This window comes from Taeniopygia guttata, chromosome 3, assembly GCF_048771995.1.
Source record: "Taeniopygia guttata chromosome 3, bTaeGut7.mat, whole genome shotgun sequence".
In the NCBI taxonomy this organism is placed as follows: Eukaryota; Metazoa; Chordata; class Aves; order Passeriformes; family Estrildidae; genus Taeniopygia; species Taeniopygia guttata.
The window spans coordinates 104,130,159-104,157,692 of NC_133027.1; the positions used below are offsets into that span (position 1 = coordinate 104,130,159).

General features: G+C 37.2%; 1 protein-coding gene across 3 annotated transcripts in view; it reads left to right on the forward strand.

Moving 5' to 3' along the window:
- The first annotated feature begins 2,778 nt into the window (after window positions 1-2,778).
- The window catches only part of CENPF (centromere protein F), a 37,361-nt gene continuing 12,605 nt past the window's right edge, over window positions 2,779-27,534 (forward strand). The window contains exons 1-13 of one of the 3 annotated variants that reach the window (XM_030269115.4): window positions 2,779-3,158; window positions 3,424-3,628; window positions 4,976-5,172; window positions 6,445-6,560; window positions 7,568-7,659; window positions 9,608-9,875; window positions 11,372-11,574; window positions 14,346-14,471; window positions 16,125-16,253; window positions 17,812-17,934; window positions 20,568-20,703; window positions 21,178-24,629; window positions 25,159-27,444. In XM_030269115.4, coding sequence (XP_030124975.4) covers window positions 3,467-3,628; window positions 4,976-5,172; window positions 6,445-6,560; window positions 7,568-7,659; window positions 9,608-9,875; window positions 11,372-11,574; window positions 14,346-14,471; window positions 16,125-16,253; window positions 17,812-17,934; window positions 20,568-20,703; window positions 21,178-24,629; window positions 25,159-27,444 — 7,290 coding nt within the window. In that variant the 5' untranslated portion in view covers window positions 2,779-3,158; window positions 3,424-3,466. The remainder of the gene's footprint in view (window positions 3,159-3,423; window positions 3,629-4,975; window positions 5,173-6,444; window positions 6,561-7,567; window positions 7,660-9,607; window positions 9,876-11,371; window positions 11,575-14,345; window positions 14,472-16,124; window positions 16,254-17,811; window positions 17,935-20,567; window positions 20,704-21,177; window positions 24,630-25,158; window positions 27,445-27,534) is intronic. The other 2 variants (XM_030269117.4, XM_041715431.2) reach the window with 2 other exon arrangements.

Genomic DNA, 27,534 nt, shown 5'->3' on the forward strand with positions numbered 1-27,534 from the left:
AGACAAAGAAAAACAAACCTTAGGGAGGTCTGACAAGAAACAGAGGTAACTTACCAGCTGACATTTTCTAAATTCCCCATTGAAAAAAGTTGGTGGTAAAGGTGGCAGGAGTTAGAGATGGCTATAAAAAAGTACATGCCCTTTAGTTTATATGTAGTACACGTCTCTCTTAATTGCTTTTCTCTCTGGTTAGAAGAGGATGATATTCACAGTAGATGTATTTGTGTGTGGTTAAGCATACAGCTCTAACAAAAATGGGGGCCAAAGGAGATGCAAGCTATAGATCCACAAAAGTTAGGGAAGAGTGGACCATGAAGGATACATGTCCTTACCAAATGTCCTTTGAAATCTGATAACTCATTGCACATAAGATATAACAGTGTTTGATAGTATAATGAATGTATTTTTTGTGTTTACATATGTAGTGTGAAACATTTGCTTGGTATTGTCATTTCTATTTGGCAACAGAACTATAAAGAGAGGGAAATCACTATTAAAGAAAAGAAAGTGTTCCAAACTTATTTAAAGTTTAGTAACTGGTAATTTGAAGCCCTCCACAATATGGACTTGATGTGTCAGACCATCATATAATTGATGTAATTATTTATCATTTTCTTAACTGTACATCAGCCCTTTAAGCATTAGGCTAATGGCTGTATTAATAGAGCTTGAAAATAATGTTTTTAGAACAAGAAAGAAAGACATGAATACCTTTTCACTACTGCAACTATTGCTACAGCTGCAAATCCATCTTCAGGTAGGAGGGTATGTGTTCACTTACATAAAAACCATTTCATTTTAGATTTTTGATTTCTTCCTCCACCCTTCCAATATACTAACAAGTGTTAAACAAGTAACATTTACATTTGAAACGAATATTTGCTAACATCAACTCACAAGCACCCTGTTTTTCAATCCTTTATATGGTTAATTAATTTAGTATTGTTTGTTGTAGTGGGTCTATCTTTGTAACTGCCGAGCAGCTTTAAATCCAGTGGTTAGCACTTCTTCAGAAGTTTGTAGATTATTTAAAAATCACAATAATAATACACTGCATGTAAAGGTCAGAGAATACTTTCCTGTGATGAAAATTATTCAGAGTAATTGCCCTAAATATATCCAGGCAATTAAGTAATTGAAAGCAGAAGCTGTAAGATTGTTGTATCCCTGTAAAACACACTGGTTATAAACCCCAAGAATTCATTTACTGTGTAAAGGTTTCTTACTATCATTTGTGACAGATAGGTGTTACGGATTAGAGCACAGGGACTTAGGGTCTTCTTACATGATGTTTTGACTCATTTGAGCTGGTGTCCCCACAGGCCTCTTCACTCTCTCCTGCATATCCCTACTGCACCTGTTGAGCGGGAACAGAGATTTATGTGACCAGACAGCAGTTTGCAGCCCAGCATAATATAGTATGGCCCAGCATAATGTAGCATGGCCCAGCATATTATAGCATGGTCCAGCATATTATTACATGGCCTAGCTTCGTATAGCATGGCCCAGCATATTATAGCATGGCCCAGCATATTATAGCATGGCCTAGCTTCACATAGCACGGCCCAGCATATTATAGCATGGCCCAGAATAATATAGCATGGCCCAGCATATTATAGCATGGCCCAGCATATTATTACACGGCCTAGATTCATATACCATGACCCAGCATATTATAGCATGGCCTAGCTTCATATAGCATGGCCAAGCATAATACAGCATGGCCTAGCTTCATATAGCATGGCCCAGCATATTATAGCATAGCACGGCCCAGCATATTATTACATGACCTAGCTTCATATAACATGGCCCAGCATAATATAGCATGGCCTAGCTTCATATAGCATGGCCCAGCATATTATTACATGGCCTAGCTTCATATAGCACGGCCCAGCATATTATTACATGGCCCAGCATATTATTACATGGCCTAGCTTCATATAGCATGGCCCAGCATATTATAGCATGGCCCAGCATATTATTACATGGCCTGGCTTCATATAGCATGGCCCAGCATATTATTACATGGCCTAGCTTCATATAGCACGGCCCAGCATATTATAGCATGGCCCAGCATATTATTAGATGGCCTAGCTTCATATAGCATGGCCCAGGATATTATAGCATGGCCCAGCATAATATCACATGGCCAAGCTTTACTTCACTTTCAGATCTTCTTAAAGGCGTTCATAGATACTGACTGCAGTGTTTTGCCTCACGTCCCTGCCTCAAAGGTTAGCATTTTGCCTGTTGTAATCATCGAAGCTCTTATTCCTTCGCCAAAAAAAAAAAAGACAAAAAAAAAAAAAAAAAAAAGAAAAAAAAAAGGGAACCCCCCCCCCCCAAAAAAAAAAAAGAAAAAGAAAAAAAAACTAAAGAGAAAAGGAACCCCAAGCCCCGCGAGAAGAACTGCATATAAAAGCACTTCGGCATCCTTCCGTTGATCTTTCCCACTGAACGGGTAATGACTGGGACAGCGTGTTTTCTTTCCTTTTCTCAAAACTCAGGCTCCCTTTGGAGCCAGGAAAGTGGGTTTGGATAAAGATGTGACACCGGCGTTACACCTCATCCCCTCGCCACCCTCACTCCCCTCCCGCTCCGCCCAACTGCGGGCACCGCCCCGCCCAGCTGAGGGCAACGGCCTCGGCGCCGCCGCGCGCCTGCGCCGCCGCCTCCAATGCAGTTTGAACGCTTCCGAACCAGCCACTCAGGAGGGCGGGCGGTGCCGCGCTGCGCTTCTATTGGCCGCGAGGCCGCGGCCGCGTGGCGAGCGGGCCAATCAGCGCGCGGGGCCGCGGCATGGCGGGGGCGGGTGCAAACGGCCGCGGGGCGGTGGCGCAGGGTTTGAGTCGCGGCGGGAGCGCGGCTGCCGTGAGGGCACCGGGCACCGGCACCGGCAGCGGCACCGGCACCCGGGCCGAGTCGCTGTCGCCGGGCTCCGGTCGGTGCTTAACAGTGAGTGAACGGTCGGGCGCGGGGCTGATGGTGTCAGGCAGCCGCTCTGTTCTGTGAGGGCTCTCTCCGCCTGTCGTTGTTCAATAGTTTTAGGTACTCTGAGATACCCCGTGCTCAGCCACGTTGCTTTGTAAAGTAAATAAAGAAGCGTTGCTGAGGCGTCCTGCGGAGCCGCGTGTTTTGGCGAGGAGACGCCGCCTGAGGTACAGCTGTCAAATGCAGGTCTCAGAGTAGAAACGCTGTTGCTGCTGGGTGATGCGTTAGAGCGAGGTTCTGCTCTTAAATGCATAGAAGCGTGTCAAAATAGCACCTAATGCTTTAGGGTGCTGCTTGGTGTTTAGGTCAGGAAGCCTGTAAGGTTGTGGAACGCTTTATTCTAATCGCTGCTAAGCTTAAAATATGCGATTTCTTTAAAAGGGACGCTTACTTCACCTCTTGGAAGGTCTCGTTGTTGTCTTTGTGTTTCAGGCATAATACTATCCATTTTATGTGAAACAAGAATCTAGCCAATATGAGCTGGGCTGTGGAGGAATGGAAAGAGGGCCTCTCCCCCAGAATCCTGCAGAAGATCCATGAGCTGGAAAGTCAAGTGGATAAGCTCAAAAAGGAGCGTCAGCAAAGGCAATATCAGCTAGAGACTCTGGAGGCAGCGTTGCAGAAACAGAAGCAGAAGGTAACCCAAAATGCAGTTATCCGTGCCCAAACACTGTTATAGCAGTTAATTTTCTGGTGGTTATTGTTAGCGAATGGGTTAATGTTCTGATTCTTCTCCCTGACTGAAAGGAAAGGTTGCACTGAATTATAAACTGTTTATCTTCATCTTTTTTAATATTCATCATGTCCTTCCCTCTGTTTAATTGTTTTTGGTTGGTAATATGATTCCTGCTTTCTATCTGTCCATTTCTAGTTATTTATGTGCACTTTGAGGTTTTTCTACAGCTCTTTATGATTAGGAAAAAAGACATTTTATTGTTATGCTCATTAAAATCCATTATAACAACTGGGCCTGTTTTATATACCAGAGCTGCACAGTTGGCAGCCTCTTCCTATTTCACCTTGCCTACAGATACCTATAATCTTAGTTTATGTTATTCCTTAGTTTATTTCTTTGTAGAGGCTGGGGGTTTAGGATTTGGTATTCCTTTTTGGTTTTAAGGGTAATTTTACATCTCATCTAACTCTACCCTGTCAGCCCTGTAACCAGGGGACTAAAGACCTCATTGGTCAGGGTCCTGCCGTGCTTCAGGTCAGCAGTGACCCATTTGGTTCAATTTTGTTTTGTATTCTTTGGCTGTAGCTCAGAGACAGTTTACAAAGGTTGCTTGTTATTCCCTTTAGATTGGTACAACCTTCTAGAAAACCTTAAGCCTAGCAGGTTTTTTTTGAGTTTCTTCCTATGAGTTTCCAGGAAATTGTTTCAACCATTCGAGTGAACTGCTGTGGTCCCTAAACAAAATGCAGGGGTACTTTAAAACTCATAGGAGTAGCAGGTAATGTAATTTTCAGTCAAAAGAGCAGCACTGTGCCAAAGATGATGCCCCTTGGATGTTACTCCAGGTAGGAGAAGGACATCTTTCCTGCCAGCCTCTATCTTCAAAGCTGTGACATTTGATAATTTTTGTGCACACTTTGTGGAGTGAGCAAAGGCCTTCTGGCTGCTAAAGATAGGCTGGAAGGAGAAGCGAGATGATCAGTGAAGTATGTGGGCTAATGATGATTATTAGTATTTAGGGATTGATGATTTTTTTTTAAGAGTTCATATCTCATCAATAAAAAGAAACTGTTAATGTCACTGAGTTGAATTTTGGCAAATGTGGGTTTTGTTTACACCTAAGAATATTTAAACAATGTGTACATCTGAGATTTTAGAGCTGTCAGGACTTTGAAGTGTTAGGAAGAAAATAACAGCATTGTGCTGAACCCACCACAAACATCTGAACTTTGTGTTACTAAAGTAATAAATGCACCTAAGTATAGAGAGGAGTTGATAATTTCAAAAATGTCTCTGTGTTCCAACTAGGTTGAAAGTGAAAAAAATGAATATGCAATGCTAAAAAGAGAAAACCAGAGCTTGATGGAATTGTGTGATAATCTTGAGAAAACAAAGCAGAAAATTTCACATGATCTTCAAGTAAAAGAATCTCAGGTCAACATTCAGTCAGGTCAGCTGAATTCCTGCAAGAAGGATATTGAAAGGCTAGAACAAGAACTGAAAAGGTGGGGACTTTCTGTAATGTCTCTAACATATTTACAATTGTTATTTCATAATTTTTTCCTCATGCCTCATACATGTCCTAATGGAAGCAAATAAGAGGAAGCTGTGTTACTCTTTCAATTATTTTTTCTTTTTTTTTCTCTTTGATTTTTGTGAAAACTAAAGTGCGTTGAGGTATTTGACTGCTGTGATAAATAATGCAGCATAATTTATGGCATATAGAAACACCAGCTTTGTGTAAAGAGTTGCTAAAATCCATCAGTGAAGAATCTAGTGAGTTTCAACAGGGTTGATAGAACCTCACTAATGTTCTCTGTATCTGCTGTCAACTGTTGGGACAAAGAGGTTGTGAGCTGAGGATATGTGTTCCATTTATCTATTCCCAAAATTAAGTTGGTTTGCTGAGTTCCTCCTTCCCATTATATTATTTTATGTAACTGTTCATTAAAAAATATCAGTTACTGCATGTACCTCATTCTTGGCCATTGTTTGTGATTTTATATTTGTCTGCTTTTTGTTTGGTACATGACCATTTGCCACTTCATCCCAACTAATGGTCCTCTGGGAGAGGAGTTCTTGGCACTGAGCTGTAAAAGAGAGGGAAAATAAAAAAGGCAAATGTGAAGTCACTGGCAGTGAGCTACAGCTTGGGACTATCATTTTATCAACCTGTGCTCACTGAGCAGGGCAAAAGTTACTGTGTGGCCTCTGAACTAGTTATGTGGTTTCATTGGATGCCCTGGTATCTTCAGCCTCACTAAAGTCCCTCAAATGGGTTGTCTGCTGTGGTGTTTTGGGTAGTGATGTAAATGGAACACATGAGAAATACACTGTTGAGTAGAGATTATTCACTCGCATTTTCATGAAGTATGCATAGTTTTCTGAAAGTGTGCAGTATCAGAGCATAAAGATGCTCACTGAAGAGTAAGAGTTTGATATTCTCAGTGCTTACAGTGATTTGGGTATGTTTAGCTGAACTGCAGCTTGATACTGTAAGACTTCAAGAAGTTCTCACAAATGCTTCTACTTAGGGCTTGATTTTGTTTTTTAGCTCTGACTCCTGTGTAATTGATTACCTATGTTGAAACTCTAAATAAAATGTCATTTGTATTTTTGTTATACCCCCTCAAAATTTTCAGTGGATATGGCTTGACTTGATCTTTAAACTAAGTCCTTAGAGTCATGTAATTTGTTAGTGTATGTTAGGCTAAAAATAGCTAATTATCTTTTTAGTTTCCATTATTAATTTATGCTGCTGCTTCTTTCCTAAACAGATGCAAATGTGAGCTTGAGAGAAGTCAGCAAACATTGACTGCAGGAGATGTATCATTCAGTGCCACTCCACAGAAAAGTTTTACTGCTCCTTTAACACCAGTTCAAAGTAAGAATGGTAAATAATCCTTTTCTTCATCCAGCACAACAGTTGACTGTCAGTTTTCTTGGAGGGTTGAGTATTTTAAACATTACACTTGTATTGAGTTGCCTAGCCCCTCTAATATAAGATATTATGAAAGTATCTAATTTGTAGCACCCTAGGTTTCAACTTTAAAAATTATTAGTGCAGATTGAACAGATCACAAATATTACATCTTTTCAATGCTACATTGATGGACATGGAATAGTGATAAAATATCCTGCAGTAGATTGCAGCAATCTTTTGAAGGCCTGTTCCTGGTGTCAGCTCTCCTCTTCATGTTGTGGGGAGCAAATTTCTCCCTGTGCCACAGGTACTTTAACTAAAATGCAGTCAACAGTTAAATGTGTTATTTATTTGGAAAGTTACTTTTTGCACAGACTGTTACTGTGCATGATAATCTATACAACTAATGCTCTGTATCCATTTCAAAGCATCACTTCTATCTTCAAATTAGTGATATCAAAAATATTTAAAATATTTGAATGAACTGGATAAATGACAGGAATCTTCCTTAAGTGGAGAACACTCTGGCCAGACATCCTTATGCTGAAAAACTTAGTGTTCAACATTATACATGTTATTTACCTCTCTCAGTGCTATGAACAAATGTTCTGTGAGTTTGGCATCTCAGTCTTACTCCAGGGGGAAATCTGACATAATCTCTTTCTCTTGTACCTTTTACTTTCTTTATCTGTATCTGAAAAGGCTTGCTGTTAGTGGCAATGTCAAGCATTCTGCTAAGCATGACACTCCTGAAAGAGGGATAAAATTAAAATTATTTACCTGACTTTATTTAAAATTGTATTCCTGGGGAGATATTTTCCTTTGAATGGTGGAGTCTTAAATTCATTAAAATAATTGAATCCTAGAATATTTCAAGTTGGAAGGGACCCATAGAGGTGAGAAAACCTGGCTGGATTGGGTGCAAAACTGGTTGGACTAATGTAGATTATGAAGAACTATTCATCATGTCTTTGTAGATACTAAGTTTGAAGAACTAGAAGAAAAATACAAGAAAAAAGTACAAGAAAATAAAGAGCTGGAACTACAACTGAGAACTATCCAGCTTAAGGTAAGTATATCTTAATAATGGTTTGTGTGTTATCTAAGAAAGTAACCATTAAGTGAAGTTGGAAAATGAAATGGAAAACTAGTGAAAAATACTATACATCACATGAAATATAATTTCAAAAGAAAGAGAATTAATCTGTGTACTGCCATTCAGAAGTAATCTTGGAGAATTCAGAAAAGCCATCCTCTTTGAATAGCAAAGGAAAGGAGGACATTAAAAATGAGAACACATCCTTCAGAAACTGGAAGTCTCCTGCAAGCAAGGACAAGATAAAAGGGTGTCAGTTATGCCAAGTTAAATACTATATGATAATAAAATAGCCTTGAAAAAAGTTGTGAGTAATAATTCACACCTAGAAAATAGAAACCCATAAATCTTTCAAACATATATGAAGGAGGAACAGTATTAGCTAATCTCTGAGAACAAGATGAATAAGATGTGAAAGCCCTCAAGGAAAAAGCCATTGCAGAAAATGTGAAATAATTTTATCTTTGGTACTTACTATGTAAAAGTTTAAAACTTTTCTGTATCAGAGCCTTTTTTTTTGTTGGGGTTGAATCTGTGGCAAAGCCTCAAATTGGAAAGTCAGAAGTGATCTTAAATTAGATTGCTAAAATGAATAGTAATTTTAAAAAATCACCAGATGCAGAGAGTATTTTCCCATTAATTGATAGGGCACTGCAGTGTGGGGCTGTTGAATCACTGTGATGTGCGATGTTGCCTCATTCTTCTCTTGACACTGGAAGGGGACAAGGATGATGACCTTAGAAAAAAACACTTACCATGCTGCTTCTTGGAAATACAGTTTAGTCAAGCCAACATTATGTCCTGGACAAATTGTTAGAAATATGACATGATATGTTTATTGAAGCATGTGTAGGCATATGGAGAAAAGGTCAACCATTTGCTGATAAAGGAAAATAATCCCTCATATTTTCAGGCTTTTTGGGGTTTTTCTTTCAAGAACAAATCAGAAAATGTGCAAGTCAAGTGCAACTCAGTGTAATGTTGTTGGATATGCACTGATGAATGGGAAAAAATTGGATAAGGAGCGTTCCCGCAAATTTAAAGGAAACGATTGATTGCAGAGTGGGGAAAAATGGTCTGTTTTTACTGGGGAATGGTCAACAGAGGAGCCTGAAAAGGCTGGTAAAGAGAACTGTGCTATTCAGCATATTGATAAGTGTTGTGAAAAAGAGTTGAATAATATGGTTGACGATCACGCAGTATTTTGTAACACTTGCAATAATTAAGATTGTGAGTAAAATTCAGCTTAAAAGAGAATAGTGAAGTACTACATCAGGAAAACATAATTTGAAAAAGGAATACATTTGGACTTCAAGTCTATGATTCCAGGAAGCATTTGTTTGTCATTTTGGCTAGTTCTGGATTCAAACTTTTGTCTCAGAAACTATAAATTTAAATGGCATATAAGGGAAATGATTGCTGCCTACATGATTAGTTTTCCTTTCCTCTTTGTCTGTTAACAAGTAATTTTACAGGATTGGACACAGCATTCTTGACAATGTAATATAGATTTTTTCTTTATATTATTTTTTGGTTTTTTGCAACTTAGTTGTCTTCACTTACCTGCAAAAATGTGGGATTCAATTTATAAAAATGTAGGAGTGAGATGATGGGCTCTCTCTTGAAAAAGACAAAAATTTATGTATGTTACTTATAAAGATACACAGATCAAAATACTTTTAGATATTCTGATTTGTATTTATAAGTATCAGCTCTGCTTGGAATCTTGTGCTAAAGTTATTTAATTTACATAGCATAGAAAATAATGACATGTATCAGGGTTTTGCCCTGGTGGGTGCTGTGATGTTATTATATGTTTAATGATGATGACCTATTAGCTATTAATGTTGAATTAGTTATTTTGTTTTATGTTGGATAAGGAACTGTGCAAAGGTACATACTTTTCTTTTTTTGGATGCAGAAGGTAAATCAGCCTCATCCTCAAAGCTCTTTGAGTCACAGAGAGATTGCTCGGCACCAGGCTTCCTCATCCGTGTTTTCATGGCAACAGGAAAAGACACCTTGTAGAAACCCAGAAACACCTGCAAGGGGAAGTTCTGCAGCATCTTCCTTTCCATGGGATAAAGACACAAATTCAAGTATTCTATCAGAGAAAAACGAGTTTGACAACAGCTTTGCTGAGAACTCGAATTCCTTCCTCATGATCCAGTTGAGAGCACAGAACCAAGGTATCTGATGCATTTCTTTAAGACCCAGAGGCAGTCTCCTCTATGGTTTCATGAAAGCTGATGTGCAGATAGAAGCAGGCTATTGAAATTAGTGCTTTAGCAAGGAAAAGAGAAAGATACTTGCTGTTGCCTTTGCCAGCTGGTCCTGTTGGCTGCTGGTGTATTTTCCGTGATCAGCCGTACACAGAGATTTACCTACAAGCTGTGGTATCTTTTGCATAAGGGGTATGAGAATTAGAAGGGAGCAGTTTGTATTTTTGGGCTGAGTAGGGGACATCATCTAAAATGAAAAATGCCTTTTTCCATTAATTCCATTGCTCCTGGAACAATCTTCTTAAAACAGTTGAAAAACTCTTCAGGATGTCACTGTTAAATTATATTGTTTCCTTATTTTCCTATACTACTGATACTTTTTGACTGAGCAATAATGTCTTAAAAATTTGATGATTGAACAAGCTTAGTGTATAACTGAGTTGGTCCATGATGAATGCTACTGGGAGCAAAAACTAAAGTATGCTGCAAGAAGTACAATCAAAGCCCAAGATATGGTCTTGTATTGCACATATTGACATGAAGAAATAATAATTCCTGATACCTGATAGTTGTAAGAAAGAAAATAGCTGGGTTTTTTTTTTTAATTTATTGAACATTCACTTGAGCCTGATATTTGTACTCTTTGGACAGCTTTTCCACCATTTCACAAGTCCCCAAACCCTCCAAACTCTTCATTCTAATACGTCACAGCTTCAATTTTGGTGGTTTTTTCAACTTGGAAGCCATAGAAATTCAGAATCAGGAAGATAGGACTTGTTTCAACAAAAAAAACCCACAAAAAACCCACAAAACCAGATAATATTAATTCTTGATAATGCTTCCTGTAGCTGACTTATGTTTTCTACTATCAATTGTATTTCTTCTGTATGCTGGTTTTTAAAAGATAAACTCTTGCTGATGTATATTGTGAGAATGTTACTTTTAGTTTTATATGTATGCAGTTTTGAGACAGGAAAAAGATTAAAATATGAAATGGGACATTGACAGTTACCAAATAGTTGAAAAGTCTTTTGGAAGCACAGTTGTGCTAAGAAAATGCTTGTAGTGAATAAACTTATAAAAGAATGTAATAGTTATTTCCAGTGACATGTTTCTGCATGTTTAAAGACAGTAACAAAACCAAAAAAAAGTAAGCCAGCAGGCGGAACAAGTTGTTTGTGCCTTTGCAGCACTTGTTTCTGAGCTCTCGTGTTTGTGTTCTTTCTCATGAAGTAGGAATTATTGATTTACAGTCAACTGTCTTTCAATCTTGATAGTCTTTGTTATTGATGTCATAGTAGAAGACAGTTAAAACGTGTTTTAACTTGCTGAAAATTTTACAGGGTGTCTGCCTGTGCCAGGAAATTGGGGTGTTATCAAACATTTTAAATAGGAAGTGTGTTGGAAGAGGTACCTTCCAAAGCGAAAAGTATCTTCAATCTTTACTGTTTTTTTAAATTCAGAGCTAAATTTCATTATTAAAGACCTAGAACAGCAATTGCAAGCTCAAGAAAAACTGAAAAGGTCCCATATGAATAAACATCAAGAGACTGAACTGGAGCTGGACAGATTGAAGTTGGAATTAACTGAGAAGGATAAAACCCTGAACAAAACCAGAGATAAACTGACTCAAACGAGTACACAACTTGATCAAGCTACCACACAGGTAAAATGTTGTCACACATCTTCTGACTGTCCTTACAATTCATTTTCAGTATTCCTATGTGTCAGTTTGCAGCCATTTAGTAAGAACCAAGGTTCTCAGACAAAGTTTCTTGAGAGTTTACCGAGGATCAAGTTTTGAGACGTATATGCTAGTCTGATATGTATTATATGTAAGAGCATTAATACATGCAAGCAGTTGCCCATTTTCTGGAGGGCTCTTACACCACCTGAAGAAATAATTTTCATACTGTGGTAAGATTGACACAAATTCTGAGAAATATTTACTGATCGAGTTGCATAGAGCAACAATGACATCTGGTGGCAAGTTCTGACCTGAAAAAGACTCAGAATTTGTTGCTTGTACTACAGAATGTTGTGGGGGCATAGTCCTTGTATTGTAAATTGCTTATTTTAAATAATGTCTAGGTAACAATGCAATGCAAGATTAAGAATATATACAGCTTCTAAATGGAATTTCACAGTCTAATTCTGGGGAGTTTGAATTCACACTAAAAATCAATAGAATAGTACATTGCTTAGTCAAGAATTTACAGAGTGTATGTAAGTAAATACACATAAAAATCTGAAATGGTTCAGATATTTGCTTTTAATCATATTCAAAAGGAGAATGCCAGTGCTTAAAGCAATTTAAACTGCAGAGGGTAACAAGTAAGTCTTTTCCTTGATCAATCAAGTTGCATTACCTTCCTAAAGTCCCTTTTTACAACACGTAACAAATTTGAAATCAGTGCACAGATGTTATAATTTCTTAAATGTTCATATTTTCATCTATCTTTTAAATTTTTTTCTCTACTAGTGGTTCATCTATGGCATAGGGAAAAAGATGTTTCTCTGTGTGTCTTCTCACAAGAATAATGTGGGTAGAATAATTATCCATGTTTGTCAATAAGTTTCTGCATGCTACTTAAGTCTATTTGTTAGCTAATGTTTCCCACAACTCCTGCATTGGCCCTTAAAAAATAAACTTTTGCATGTAAACCTTGATCACTCTGCCTTCTCAGAGATGCAGTGACATTTGCCTGTTGATAATTCTGTGAGGAACTCGTTTAGGGGAAGTCTTGGATGGGTAAGGGAAAAGCAAACACCTGACATAGTCCCTTGACTTCATAAAGGCACTGTTGTCATGGTGAGTTTGTGGGAAGACCTAGCTGACCCAGTCTGACAGCTCAAATTCTCTGAAAAGGGATTAATTTTAATTTATTTGATTCCAAAAATTACTTGATTCAACTTCCTAAAAGATTAGGGTATTATGTATTTAATTTTCCCTTGTTAATTTTCTGTGAGTGTAAGAGAGTGGAATTCTTTTACTAAGGAATCATAGGGGATTAAAAGCAGCCCAAGGGAAGGGGCAAGGTTGTACATCTAGAAACATGCCTGGGGAAGGACAAGGAGAAGTGGGACTTGCCACCATTGGAATTGATGTGCAGCCCATCCTTAATGTGCAGTGCATCTTGCCCCAGAAGGTTCCTTTGGTCCTGCCTTGTGAAGGTGACTCATTTCTGTTCTGTTTCTTCATTCTTGCACTGGAATTGGACCTCTGCCTGCCCTCCCTGGACTTTGAAAGTAGAACTGCTTTGAGAATTTAGATTTTAGTTTGTGCCTTGTAGCTTGGATTTATTCCTGGCAATCCCCTTGTGCACTTCTCTGTCACTGGTACCATTCCCAGACCTCAAGCCCAGCACCTCTGTGTTATCAAGTATTTTCATTCCTTGTAGGATCTGCAGCCATTCTGCAATCACTTTTCCATGTGATCTTACAGGAATTCACAATCCCTGCAGTCTCTGACATCCCAATGCAACTACCTGCTTCTTATTTTCTTATTTCTACCATTTCATTAACTCAATAAACAGCTCTTGTTGCTGAAGAGAGTCCCAGTCACCCTTTGCCATTTTTTCTTACTCTCTGGGGAAAAAAAGTACATATTTTGCATTAACAGATTTGGTTTGGAATAAAATTTACTTTGATTTTTTGTTCAGGAAGTTAGGTGAACGATGCTTCACACTCTCTTGGGTGACATAATATTGACATAATCAGCTGAGTGTAATAATAAGTTAATGTGGAGGTGAACCTAGAGAAAGCTTGCTGAATTTTTTAAGTTTAAATTGTAAAAAAAATACTGTTATTTTTACTGAGATTGTTACTTCTTTTTTCTGTCCAAATCAGCTTGCTGAATCACTCTGAAATTTGGGGGAATATCCATTTATTTTCAGTCTAAAAATGTAATTGCTTTGCAGTTAGCAGTCATTCTTTAGTTGGTAGCAACCCGAGGTGCTGAAAATACAGTCTATTCTTAGTGCCAGATGTAGCATCTTTCTGCAGACTGTCAAAAACATTGGTTTTCTTATTATAGTATCTAAATATATAAAGATATGTCTTGTATGTTTTATTATATTATATTATTTATATTATATTATCTAAATATATGTAAAAATGTTATCTTCTATATCATCTAAAGATGTTGTTATTATTGTGTGTGTATACACATACACATTTATGACATATATATTGAAGTATATGTACTCTTTCTATACATACACACACATTTTCGCACTAACATAAGGAAGAATGAATGAGTTTTGTACTTTGGATTGCTAAGATTTTATATGGTACCAGCTAAAGTTACTGTGGTTATATGAATGCTGGAATAATTGTAGTAACTGACAGCAGTGTTTTTTATGTGAGGGCTTATATATTTAAATAGAACATCACTTGCACCTTTAACACTTGTGGTTGATAACTAAATTATTACAGGTCCAAACGTTGGAGCAAAAGGTGAAGCGATTGTCAGAAGAACTGAATTGCCAAAGACAAAATGCTGAGAGCGCTCGTCGGTCTTTAGAACAGAAAATAAAGACAAAGGAAAAGGAATACCAACAGGTAAGGCAAGGAGAACTTTTTGACTTTGACTTCCCGAGGAGATGAAATCACTTGGCTTATGTTGTATATCTGATTTTCTGTTTGTTGCAATCACATTTGACAAAGAGGTAAAAGTTGCAAAAGTAATTGAAAAAATAAGCATCTCAGTAGTGGGGATAGGCTGTTGGAGAAGTGCAGGATTATGTTGGTATTCACTGGAAAATACAGAACATGTTTGAGAGATGGAATGACATGCACATCCATGAGAAACTAGGCTCCAGTTTTTCATAAAATTATGTATATGTGAGCTCTAACTTAGTAACCAACTCAATTATTTTTGTGGACTTTGAGTTAGCTTTGCATGCATTTCACACAGAAGAAAGTAATTTCTCTAGGATTATCACTTTATTCTAATTTTGGTCCATGCTCAGAAGATGTTAATATAGTCAATTAACATAAGTGTCTTTCATTTCCTTCATGCCAGATCTTGCAGAGAGAAGTAGTATCAAACTATGCCAGGAATTTTTCTGTAATGAAGTTATATTTAGTATTAACAACATTAATACTGATTTGGATTAGGGCTAAACTCTTTGTATTTCTCTTTTTAAGCTTAATAAATTGTTAGGAAATCCAAGGCACAGATACAGAAGTGATAGTGCTATTCCAGATGGGCATTTTAGGCTTGCTTCAGGGATTGAATATAAGGGCATTGACCTGAGGAAGACTGCTTGTTGTGTCAAGTGTTTAACCTGAAACCTTTTCCCTAAGGCATGTCCAGACAGATAAAATAATTGACAGAGGAGTTCTGGTGGGGTTGCCAATAAATAGTGCTGCTACCAGCACTCTTGAGTGAAGAGGTGATTTTACAAAGTCTGTTAGTTTTGATGCTACCTCAGGGTCTCAAATTGATGCTGAACCTTGTCTAGAAGTGGTAAATTGGAACAACTGAACTTTGAATTTGAATAGTTGTAGTATCATTGTATTAATCAAAAGATGAGTTGAAGGTCTATGAACCTTTTGTACTGGTTTTAACTTTTTTTTAGTTAGCTAAATAAAGCCTTCATGAGATTAATGTGTTAGCCCACATACTGCCATTCTAAATTGTTCAGCAAGGCCATTAATCGAGAGGAAATATTTTTTCTGCAATGGTTAAGATCTGTGAGCTGTTGCAGGTTCTTAAAATGTTTGTTTAAAGTTCATTTGTTTATAATATTAGTCTGTCAAGTCCTATTTAAAGGCTCTGTTACATCATCTTGCAACAAAATTTGTGCAATAGTGTAGAGAAAAACCAAACTTATAATATGGTAAGTAAGTAATAGCAGTAAGAATTACCTTACGGTGCAAGTAGACATGAAATTTACCTTTAGTATAAAAAATTTAAACACTATTGCTTTCATTACCTTAGGATTCTTTTTTTTTCCCTTTCTGTGATAGGAATCTTACAGTAATTAAGTTTTTAAGCAGATGACATAAATTAGGTTAATGTCATTCTTGCCTATGTGGCATATGCCTTTTGAGTTAAAGCTGAGTTTAAACTGTTTGCTGTGTAAGGCAAGTGTCCCTGAGCAGGCAGTACCTGTTGATTAAAACCAGTTGTTATTTCTGCAATAACCAAAATAGAGACTTCTCGTGGTCATGTGTTTATTTCTTTGTTTTTCTGCCGCTGTTTTCTAGGAACTCTCTTGTCAGCAGCGTGCCTTGCAAACACTGGATCAGCAGTGCAACCAGATAAGAAGCAAGCTTAACCAGGAGCTACAGCAAGCCAAAAATGACTTCAATGCTTTGCAGGCAGAATTTGACAAAGTAGGTTTTTTTAAAAATTAAAGTCCACTACTAGAGTGGTATTTAGTTGTCTCAACAACACTGGCTTAATTACACATAAAGCAAAAAATAATATTAATGTGGCATCTTGTATTAATGTTTTTACAGTATGTATTAGATGTTTTGTAATTACCATTTCTTACCAAAATACTATGTATTTAAATGTGAATTATAGGCTTTTAAAAGTTTGTCCACTTTTGTCTAGCTAGTCCACTTCTCACAGGGAAGGAGATTTAAATGCAGGCAGTGCAGGTACAATAAATCTGAGAAAGGAGCAGCTAAGGCTGATCACTAGACACTTTATGTAAAAAAACCAAAAAAAACCAAACATGCAGGGGGTAGTTAGATAGACCTACTGACAACAGGTTGTTGCCATTTGGAAAACCAGTCCCATTTTCATATATCCTAGCCATGCATTCATATGATCCTGGAGAGAGCTGATAGAGGAGATAAAGCAAAGAAAATATTACATTTAAATTAGCATATGTGTATATAGTGTTTGCTATCAGTTTAACTCCCTGAATTGATTCTACACAAAATCAGACGAGTGTCATGGCTTGTGTAAGGAGGAAGATAAGTATGAAGGAGTTTTTCCACAGCTTTGGCAGTAGCTATCTATTAATAAACACATTAGTTGTCACAAACTCCCAACTTTCAGTAGTTTAGGAAGCAGCACAAACCTCAGGAGTGGGTGACCAGAAAAGAGGAATGTTTAAAAGCCTCCAAAAACCCAAAGAGCACTTCTCATCAGCACAGATAACTTTCAAGAACTTGTGGCCCTTTTTAGAAAATCAGTTATCTTGAGAAGCCCCATTTGTAGGCAGCCTAAACGGAAACATCATTTCTAAAACTGCCAACAGATTTCTTGCAGGCTTGTTTTATTTTAGAAATATAGCTGTGGAACTACATTCAGTCAAAAGTTTTTACTGGAGGCTTCTTTATTATATGCATATTCTTTTGTATATACTTACTGAAAAATTGATTTAATTGAGAGGACAATAACTGCCTTTTTCCTTCCTTCTCAAAGAAAGGTAATTTATTACTTGATGACCTCAGAATAGAACTTTTTTTTACCCAGTAGTGTAATTTCCATCCTTTTTAATCTGGGATGTTTTAGGACTCTTCTGAAAGAGTTAAAACCTGTTCAATTTTTATAAAATCTGTGTCAACAGGGCAGTACTTGCAGTTATGATCCTAACTTTGATTCCCGTAGCTTAGCAAAAAGGCAATTGTGTTCCATTCTCCTTTCTATTCTACAGATATCATTGTGGTGATGTAGCTGCAAGTTGGATGAATTAATATTATTTCAGACAGTCCAGAAATGTATGTATTTTAGAAACATCCCATCTTTTTTTTGGAAGGAAAGGAGTGGAAAGGCAATAGGCAACTTTTCTCTAAAAAGCAGCAAACAGCTTTGGCAGTACCCTTGGGTTCATGGTGGGATAAAATAGTGTAGTTTCATTTTGTAACAGAATGTTGAGTTCAAGATGGGAGTTTAAAGAAAGAGGTCATGCCTGTGATTACAATGTTGGTTTTTCAGGTAATGGCAGCAAAACAACGCTTGGAACACGACACCAGTGATCTCACCCACAAGCTGTGCAGAGCAGAGCAGACTCTATCAGCAGCCCAGGCTAAGGAAGCTGACCTGACAAGAAGCTTTCAGGTGAGAGCAATGCTGATGAGTATTTGGCAGAATTAATACCATAAATCAGCAATTTGTAAACATTTAATACTCTGGAGCATTTGCTCACAATGGTGTTTTTCCCCATAAGCAATCTTTAAACACATTTGTGGATTACCTTAACTCATCTGAGTTGTAACAAAAAATGAGGCCTTCCCTAACATCATGGAAATCAGTGCAGTTTCTGGAGTTAGCTGTGTGGTTAGGATTCATTGCTGAAATGCTGATGATATGGTTCTAGTTCATATTGGACTTAATTTTAAAAAAAACCTGTGTTTCAAGAGATTCTTGTTTTTGATTCCGAAATAAAAAGTGAATAATAAAATACGTGTTTGATTTTGAAAGTAAATTCTAATATCATTGACTGCTGCTTTGATGAATACTGTTAAACTCGGTGATTTTGTGCAAATTTTGCTCTTTTTTAAAAAAAAATCTTATTCTAAGATAGTTTTTCCAACACTCTTTATTTATTGGACTTTCTCCCAAATGAAGATAAATTGAGATGAGTTTCTGTAAGCTACCTCACTCACACGTGCAGAATCCTTTTCACTTTGAAGTCTCCCATCTTCTCAGTTACATTGTTTTTCTTTGGTGGCAACCAGAACAGCTACACTTGAAATTGTTCCAGTTTGCCACTAGAGACCTCTCAATGCAAATTTTATCCTCTATTTGGAGAATCAGCAGTAAGTAGGAAAACTAGCTGGATACCTATGTATCCATGTTGCAGTTTGGTTTTGTTAAACAACTCTGTTTTCTTGTTACCAGTTTTCATCAGATATAAAATAACCTGGCGTAGTCTCTGCCAAAAAATTACCTTAAAAATTCTCTGCAAAAGTCTAAAGTAAAATAGTGGGTTTTGTTCAGATCATCACAAACCTCTGTATGGGTTTAGTATATTGTGAAAATTGAGGTATGCTCTTGCTGGTAGATTGCAATGTCTGAGAACATTCCCAGCACTTGGAATGTGACTGTTGTTGGAACAACACTTTGCATGGTTTTGGCCCAGCTGATTGGCTCTCTCTCATGCACTGACTTGTTGAACAAATCCAGAGGAGGCCACCAAGGGCATGACCAGAGGAATGGAGCACCTCTCCTATAAGGAAAGGCTAGGAGAATTGGGTTTGTTCAGTCTGGAGAAGAAAAGGCTTTGGGGTGACCTACTTGTGGTAAAATAGTGGGTTTTTTACTTATGGTCTTCCAGTCCCTGAAGGGAACCTATAAAAGATGGAGAGAGACTATTTACAGGGGCATGTAGTGACAGGACGAGGGGAAATGATTTCAAACTGATGGAGGGTAGGTTTGTATTAGACACTAGGAAAAAATTCTGTACCCAGTCTGGCAAGGGGGAGGTCCCTGCCCATGGCAGGGAGGTTGGAACCAGATGATCTTTAAGGTCCTTTCCAACCCAATGTATGATTCTATGGATACTGGGAGTGTTTGCACCAGATCAAAATAGTTGGACCTTTCAGCCATTTTAATTCTTTAAACTTGTTCATTTTTCTTTCCATAGATCACTCTACGTTTTCTAATTAATGGCTTAGTTTAATTCATATGCTTGTATTGCATCTTTGCTGGCGGTTTTGAATGAAAGGGGTTTAGGTGCTTGGACTTCTTGAAAATTTATTAAGATTGCTAGAAAGCTTATTCATTAAATTTATATGTGACTGGATTTTTTTATTTAAAGTGTGGGTAGGGAAGGCTGTGAGTAGAAGGGAAGGCAACTGTTAGCAACAGTGACAGTTTTAATCATGTTCTGAGGGTAATTTATTTATGCTGTTGCAAAAACAACCCTGCCATGCCAGCAAGCTTTTAAATTTTTCCATTCAGACCTTTCCATTTCTTGAGCTTGGCTTTTGTGAATCCTATGCCCATCTGGTAGTAGTAAATGGATGAATAATTGACAGTCTGTTTCCATTTGGGCCATGCCAGTTCCATGGCATCTGTTGTCCAGAGCACAGGAGTTAGGAGAACAAGAATGAGTCTCTTTGAAAGAAATTTTATTTGGTTTCCTGGGTGCAATGTAGTTACATAGTATTTTTGGTGGTGGTCCTAGTATGTTTTGTTTGCTTGTTTGGAGTTTTTTAAAATCATTTTATTTGAAAGAAATTGCTGTTAATTGCAAAACAACCATCTGAAAGTGTAAGCACTTCTAAATATAAATTGACCAGTGTTGGCACATTTGTTGATGTTCAGTGGGAAGAAAACTTGTCTCTACATGAGATGACAGGTGAAATCTGATCTACACATTTCATGTTAATTTTGATGCTGTTGTAGAGTTTTGTTTACCGAACTGTTTTGGGAAAGTAGCCTAACTTAATCAGCTCAGATTTTGTAGAATCCATTCTGTCTCATCTCTGTGAAGTCATGTGGAGCTGTTCTGTGCTAACAGGGGGTGCACTGGCTGCATCAACTGGCAGCGTCTCTCAGATGCTGTCAATTTGCTAAGAATAAAAAATGCAGCTTATGTTTCCAAGCAGTGCTTAGGAACCCAGGCACAGATTCCCAAAGTCTTAACAGGATCTAATGGAATATCTTTACTTTGATTTAAATGAACTGAGTCCATTGATCTCCTTATCAATTTACATGAAATATGGCCTCATTTGGTTTTGGTTTAGGAAGTAAAGCAGGAAAAAAATCTTCTCAATTGTCAACTTGAAAAGAAATCAAAAGAGATCCACCAGCTTGAAGAAGAACTAGATGTGATCAAGCAATCTCTAAAGCAAAGCCAAAATTTTGCAGAAGAGATGAAAAGTGAGTTATGATTTTAAGTTTACAGAACTCTTTCTGGATATTTCCTGCAATGCTATAAGTTTCATTGTGAATTAAGTTAAAAGTTTGTGCTGGGGGGACAAGATTAGTGTTTTTTGAGAACATTGAGTTTGTTGTCAATGAAAATGAGTTTTTTGTCTGAGCATGTACAGTTCCTGAAGATAGGCTGTTTTGAAAATAATCAAAGTGTACTGAATTTCTCATGAAAATTTGTTTTCATAGAATTTCTTTTAAATAGAAAACTTCTGTTTTGCAATTCCTCTATGGAAAGCTGATTGTATGATAGCCTAAAGATATATAAACAGCCTTCATCCAGTGATATAACTTAAGAGTGATGCTTTGCAGTAGAATGAGAATTTAAAATAGTAGAAGTAAATAGTATCACCCCATCTAGAAAGTTATCAGTAGACTTGCCAGTATTGACTGACAAAGATTTGATGGTATTTTCTTCTACAGATAAGAATGCTGTTCTGGAAGTGGAGCTGAAGTTACTGGAAGAGAAATTTAAAAGGCAAGAGAGCTCACTTTCACTGGAGAACCTGAAAATAGCTTTAGATGACATGGAAAAGCAACAAGAGTATACCCGAGGTCTCCTCAAGGAAAAAGATAACCATATTAAAGAACAAGACTGTAAAATAAGTAAGATGGAGGGAGAATCAGAAGCTTTGCAGAGACTTCTTGGATTAAAGCAGAAAGAATGTGAAGAATTGCAAAAAGAGGCTACTGTTTTTTCTCAATGGAAAAATGAAACTGAAAATCTTATAAATAAACTTAAGTCTGAAAAGGAAGGTATGCTGGCTCATATTAATGACTTGGAGAGTTCCCTTCAAAGTCAGCAAAGCAAAGATCATGAGCATAGTGAGAAACTTAGAATGATGCAAACTGAAAGTGACAGGAAATCCATAGATATTAGAGAACTTAAAGATATGCTGGAATGTAAAAGTGTGGAATTAGAAGAACGAAAAAAAGCTTTTGATGAACTTCAGCAGAAAGCAGAATGTTCTGATAAAAAGTACTGCAAAGAAATAGAAAATATGTCCTGTAAAGTATTCCAGTTAACCAATCAAGTTGCTGAATTGGAAGAAAAGTTACAGTTGGCAGCAAGTCAAGGACTGCAAAGGGAGCAGTGCTATCAAAACCTACTTGGTGAATATGAAAAAATCTGTTGTCTTGTAAAAGCAAAAGATGCTTCAGAAATGACAGAGGATGGAGAAGTTAATCTAAAAAGCAGACAGAATAAGACTCCTTTAGAGAATATGCAATTTGCAGCAGCTAACTCCAGCACTGGAGTGTTGGATCATGCATGTGCAGGAGCTGTTCTAGAAATGGGAAAAACTAAGGATCTGGCCAATTTACAAGAGCAGATCTCATTTCTTGAGAGTTCTTTAGTGGCTCAAAAGCAGCTGAATTCAAATCAGCAGCAGCAGTATGAAGGCTTACTGCAAATAAAGAGTGAAACAGAACAAAGGTTATTTGCAGCAGAACAGATGTACAAAAGCTTCATGACAGAAACTGAGCAGCACATCAGTAATTTGCAAGCAGATATTTCAGCACGTCAAGAATTAGTTGAAAAAACTTCAGCTATTCTTGAGGAAAAGGACATGCAACTGCAAACTTTGAATGAAAGATTAGAAAACCAACAAGTTGAGTTTCAGAATCTAAAGATCACTAATAAATTGCTTGAGGATTCACTAAGACAGCTGCAGCTCATGTCTGAAACATGGGATTCAGAGAAGAAGGACATGTCTTCAATGATTTCCTCATACAGTAAAAAAATTAGTGAACTTACTGAAGAAAATACAGTCCTTAGGGACTTAAGCAGTGCTTTAAAGCAGGAACAAATAACTTTACTGGAGGCAAATAAAAATATTTATGATACTTTAAAGGAAAGAGAAGAAATAATTTCTGAAATGTCTGGAAAACATGAGGAGGAAAGACAGCGCATTGAATCAAGAACAGAAGAAATCAAAAAAGAGCTTGAAGTTTTGCAGATAAAGTATAAATCAGTAGAAGAAGAAAATGGAAAAATTATGAAGATTCTGAGAGAGCAGACAATGGAATTAGATGAAAAAAAAGTAAAATTAGAACAAGAGAAACAGGTACTTAGTGAGAACAAAGATATCATACATAATCTAATAGCCTCAGAAGAAATAAAAAAGGATTTGGTTCATGAAATTCAGCAGCTGCAGTCAGAATTTTCCAACATCCAACATGTGCCTTCTACGGAGCTTGACTGTTTAAGCCAGGAAAGGTTAAATGTCAGGACAACACAAAATACAATGCAAGAGAATTGTGGCTTTGTATTTCAAGAAAAGGAGCAACTGGGGAAGGAACTACCAATAAAAAATGAACCTCTAATGTGCAGTGTTAATTGTGAACAAAGACACTGTTCAGAACAGTTGAGAAAGTCCATGGAAGAAAAGGATATTGAGCTGAATAAATACCAGGTTAAATTTGAGCTTCTTCAAATGGATTTTGAGGATAGTGAGCTCTCTCTAAAGAACTGCAGGTTAGAAGTAATGCAGCTGGAGATGGCTTTAAAAGGTATGGAAATAGAACTTGAGAAAAGTGTGAGAGAGAAAGAGAGGCTGCAGCAAGAACTACTGTCTGTTAAAGAACTGAAAACTGCAGATTCTTCACTTACATTATTGGAGGAAGATGGCCACTCACTGAAGTATAATTACAGTGACATTTCCCAGGATTGTGGAAAAAGAGGAATAGATGAAAGTCCTTCATCAGCGTTGCTGGCATCCCCTTTGCAGGTAACAATAAACCAGCTGAGTGAGCTTGAGGAAATGTGTGAGAGGTTGCAGAATGAAAACACTGCATTAGCCTCTGGATTCAAAGATGCTAAAATCAATGGTATGACAGGTATTAATAAAGAGGAACAGGAGACTGATGATATAATGAATGCAGATAACAATTTAAAACCTGAGAAAGCTGTTCTTCCTGATGAACTTATGGATCAAAGTGATAACAGTGATCTGAGAATGTGTTCTGATAATAAGGAAGTGTCCTTCAGGCTTAAAAAATGCAGTTCTTCTGACTATGAAGATTTAAAATTGTCCAGCAAAGAAGTTAAGGCACACTTTGCGGAAGTAAGAGAGAAGCTTTTGACTTTTCAGGATGAACACCTAAAATTATACGAACAGCACTGTAGTATGAGCTCAAAGATATGTGAGCTGCAGTCCTGTATTGAAATGCTAAAAGCAGAAAATTCTTCATTGTCAGCAAGTCAGAGCAGTGCTCATGTAGATTCTGTGCAAGGGTTGCTGTCATCCAGCCGAGATGACACGCTGCCTAAATTAGATGAAACTAAGGCCATGGATTCTTCCTCAGAACTTTCTGTAAATCCCTATTTATTAGAAGTAAGTGAGGTGGTTGATTCTCATAACAGTGCTTCTTGCAAATGGACAGAGGAAATTAATCAGACAGACAATTCTGTAGAAGTAATTTCAGAGGATGCAACAGAAGTTTTGGCTGAAAAGTGTCATAATGATCACAATTTGGGTTCTATTAGAAAGCTCAGGAGTATTACTCCAAGAAAATCTAACCTTGAAAATAGAATTGAAGAACTTCAGATGCTCTGTCAGACATATGAGAAGGCCATCAAAGTGCTTGAAGATCAGTTTCATGTTCAAGAGAACATGAAAAATGAGGAAATACAAGAGCTGAAAGAAGTTATACTTTCTGAAAGGAAAGAAATAGATCATCTCAAACAGCAAAATCTATCTGAAAAGGAAGAATGGCAGCAGAAGCTGAATAATGTGACTATGGAGATGGAGTGCAAACTGGCAGCAGAAAGAAAACAAACTCAGAATCTCTCTTTGGAGCTGGAAGCAGCAAGACTCCAACTACAGGTCCTTGATTTAAGTTCTCATTCACTGCTGTGCGCAGATATTGAAAATGTGAGTAATTGCTGTCATGCAAATGAGTTTTATGTAAATCCTTTGATTTGTGGTCACCCAGATAGATTTTACTGCAAAAATTCTATTAAAAATTGTGCCCCACAGAAGCAGTGGAAGAAAGAAGAAAAATAATCCATACTTGAGCAGTGATCTTTGTCCATTTAGTAATGCTAATAATAATTTACTTTGTCATGCAGACACCTATTTTCCCAAAACAGGGAAAATTTGTATATCCCTCTGTATTTTCCCAAAATGCAGAGGGATGTGGTAACTTTGCACAGTTTTTCAGCAAATTTATCTGAAATTTCTCCCTCAATACCTTTAAAACCTTTTTAGCCAAAAATGTGTGTATAAATGTCAAACAAGTTTCTGTAAGAAAGGAGACTGTGAAGTAGGGAGGAATATCTATTTATTTTGCATAAGAGCAGGAGCTTTACTAATTAAGAAAAGTTTTTAAACTTACCTTGTTTTTTCTTATATGTATTCTTCCCCTTCTTTTTTTAAATTGATTGATTTTTATTCCTTGTAGAACATAGAACAAGAAAACAATACTCCTTATAAATTAAGATTGCCTGTTGAAAACTCAGCTCTGAAAGACAATAAAATAATCCCCACTGAGAAAATGGCTGCAGGAGATGCCTCTGTGTGTGAAAATGAAACTGAGACTGCAGAAGCAAGATTAATGCAAGATTACACTGAGAAAATTTCTGGAGAACGTGAGTGTAGAAATACATCAGGAAAAATAACCAGTCCTTCAGACCATGCCAGTGTATTGTCATTTTCCAATAGTAGGGTTTTGAGTACTGGCTATTTCTGTGAAAATCAAATAACCACTGAAATGCTTCAGGAAGAGGCAAAACAACAGACTGCTAAAAATTTGAAGCTGATCCATGAGATAGAAAAAGAACATAACCATGTGGATTTGAAAATAAAAGTTGAGCAATCAAACTTGGAGATGAACTTCCAGGAGGCACAAATGATTTCAAATAACTCAGCTTTTGCAGGACTGGAGGAAGCTACTGTACCTGTTAAGGAAGAAAACTGTGGCATAAATGAAAAACACAGATCAGTTTCTGTCAATAAGCAGGAATTATCTCTTCATGTAGTCTCACCAGAAAAAGAACCTGAGAACCTGAAGTCTGAGCTGGAGATCTGTAGAGTTAGATCACCGAATGCAGCAGACATGTTTGATGTAGAAATGACCAAGAGAGCTGGTCAGGAACAATTTCTTGCAGCTGAAAATGAAAGGTGTCCAAAATCTGAGCAAGTTAATATTGACAACCATGCCTTGTTCATAGAATGTGACATTGAAATGCTTCAGGCAAAATGTCAGCAATTGGAAAGGGAGAGGGAAGTTAATCTAAAAACTATTTCTAGCTTTCAAGAGCACCTTGTTTCAGTCACAGCTGAGAGAAACTATATTGGCCAAGAACTGAGAATTTTGTCTGAAAGCAAAAAAGAGCTGGATCATAAGTATCAAAAGCTACAGGAGAAATTAAAAGAACTAGAGTTAACTAAAATGGATTCTACTGAATTCATTAGAAGGTTAGAGGATGAAGTGGCGACACAAGCAAATCTGCTTGAGGCTGTAAAATCTGACGCAAATCAATTATCCAATGAAAAAGACAGTCTTCTTCAGAAGCTGCAAAGTTTAGAAAATGATGCTGTATCTTTCACCATAGAAAGAGAAAAATTCCAGAATGAAGCAGCAGATTCAAAGAAAGAAAAAGAGCTGATTGCAAGAGAGTTGGGAACGATGCAGCATAAATTAGGTTCATCAGAAATGGAAAATTCAAAGCTTTCCAAATCTTTGGAAGGCTTGTTAATGGAAAAAGGAGAACTTGCTGCAAGACTCAGCGCAGCACAGAAAGAAGTAGACCAATTGCGATGTGGAATTGAGAAGCTGAAAGTAAAAATTGAGTCTGATGAGAAGAAAAAACGTCACATTGCTGAGAAGCTGAGAGACAATGAACGGAAAGCTGACTCTCTTCAGGATAAAATAGAGAGGCTTGAAAGGGAATTGGAGATGTCAGAGAAAAATCTAGAAGATACAGTTATTGAATTGGAGACTGCCAAAGCAGAGGCAGAAACATTAGCAACAGAGATGGAAGAGATGACTGAAAAGCTGAGATCTTCTAACTTACAAATTGATGTCCTCACCTCACAAAAAGAGTGTTTGGCTAAAGATTTAAAAGAAATGAAAGAAAGATTCATTGAACTGGAGTCTTCAAATTTGACTAGAGCAAAACAGTTGGAAGAAAAGGAGGAAGAAAAGCTACAAATCAAAGATGAGTTTGAAAATACTGTGGCATTGCTGAGATCTGAGCTCAAAGATATGAGTGAGAAATTAGAGTTTTCACACAAGGAGGAAGTAGATGCTAGAGCAAAAGAGCAAGTCTTGATTGGTCAGGTGGCTCGTCTTGAGCAAGATAAAATAATGCTGTTACAGGAATGTCAGGAAATGAAAAATGAAAACATCAAACTGGATCAAGCAAGGGAAGTACTTGTTCAAGAACTAATGGATTGTAAACAAAAACTCGATGAAAAAGTGCAGGAAAATGGTGCTTTTGAAAAGCAGGTGAAAGAAACAGAAGCACTATCTTTGCAGCTGACTCACATGCAGCATGAACTTGAATGCTGGCACCAGGAAAAAGAGAGGCTGCAAAACTTGATTGCTGAGTTGAAGCTGAAGGGGCAATATTTTTCTGATGGTGAAACCTCTCCGGATATCCTGAATGTTGTAAAAATGTCTTATAAGGACCTTGAGAAGGAACTGGAATCTACACTTTGTGAAAAGAACACTCTATGTAAAAAGGTAATATCATTTCCATTGGGGTGAAGTTCCCTTTGTAGGAGCAAGGATAAAGTGTCCTCTGGGTTTACCACTTCCTTAGTTTGTTAAATC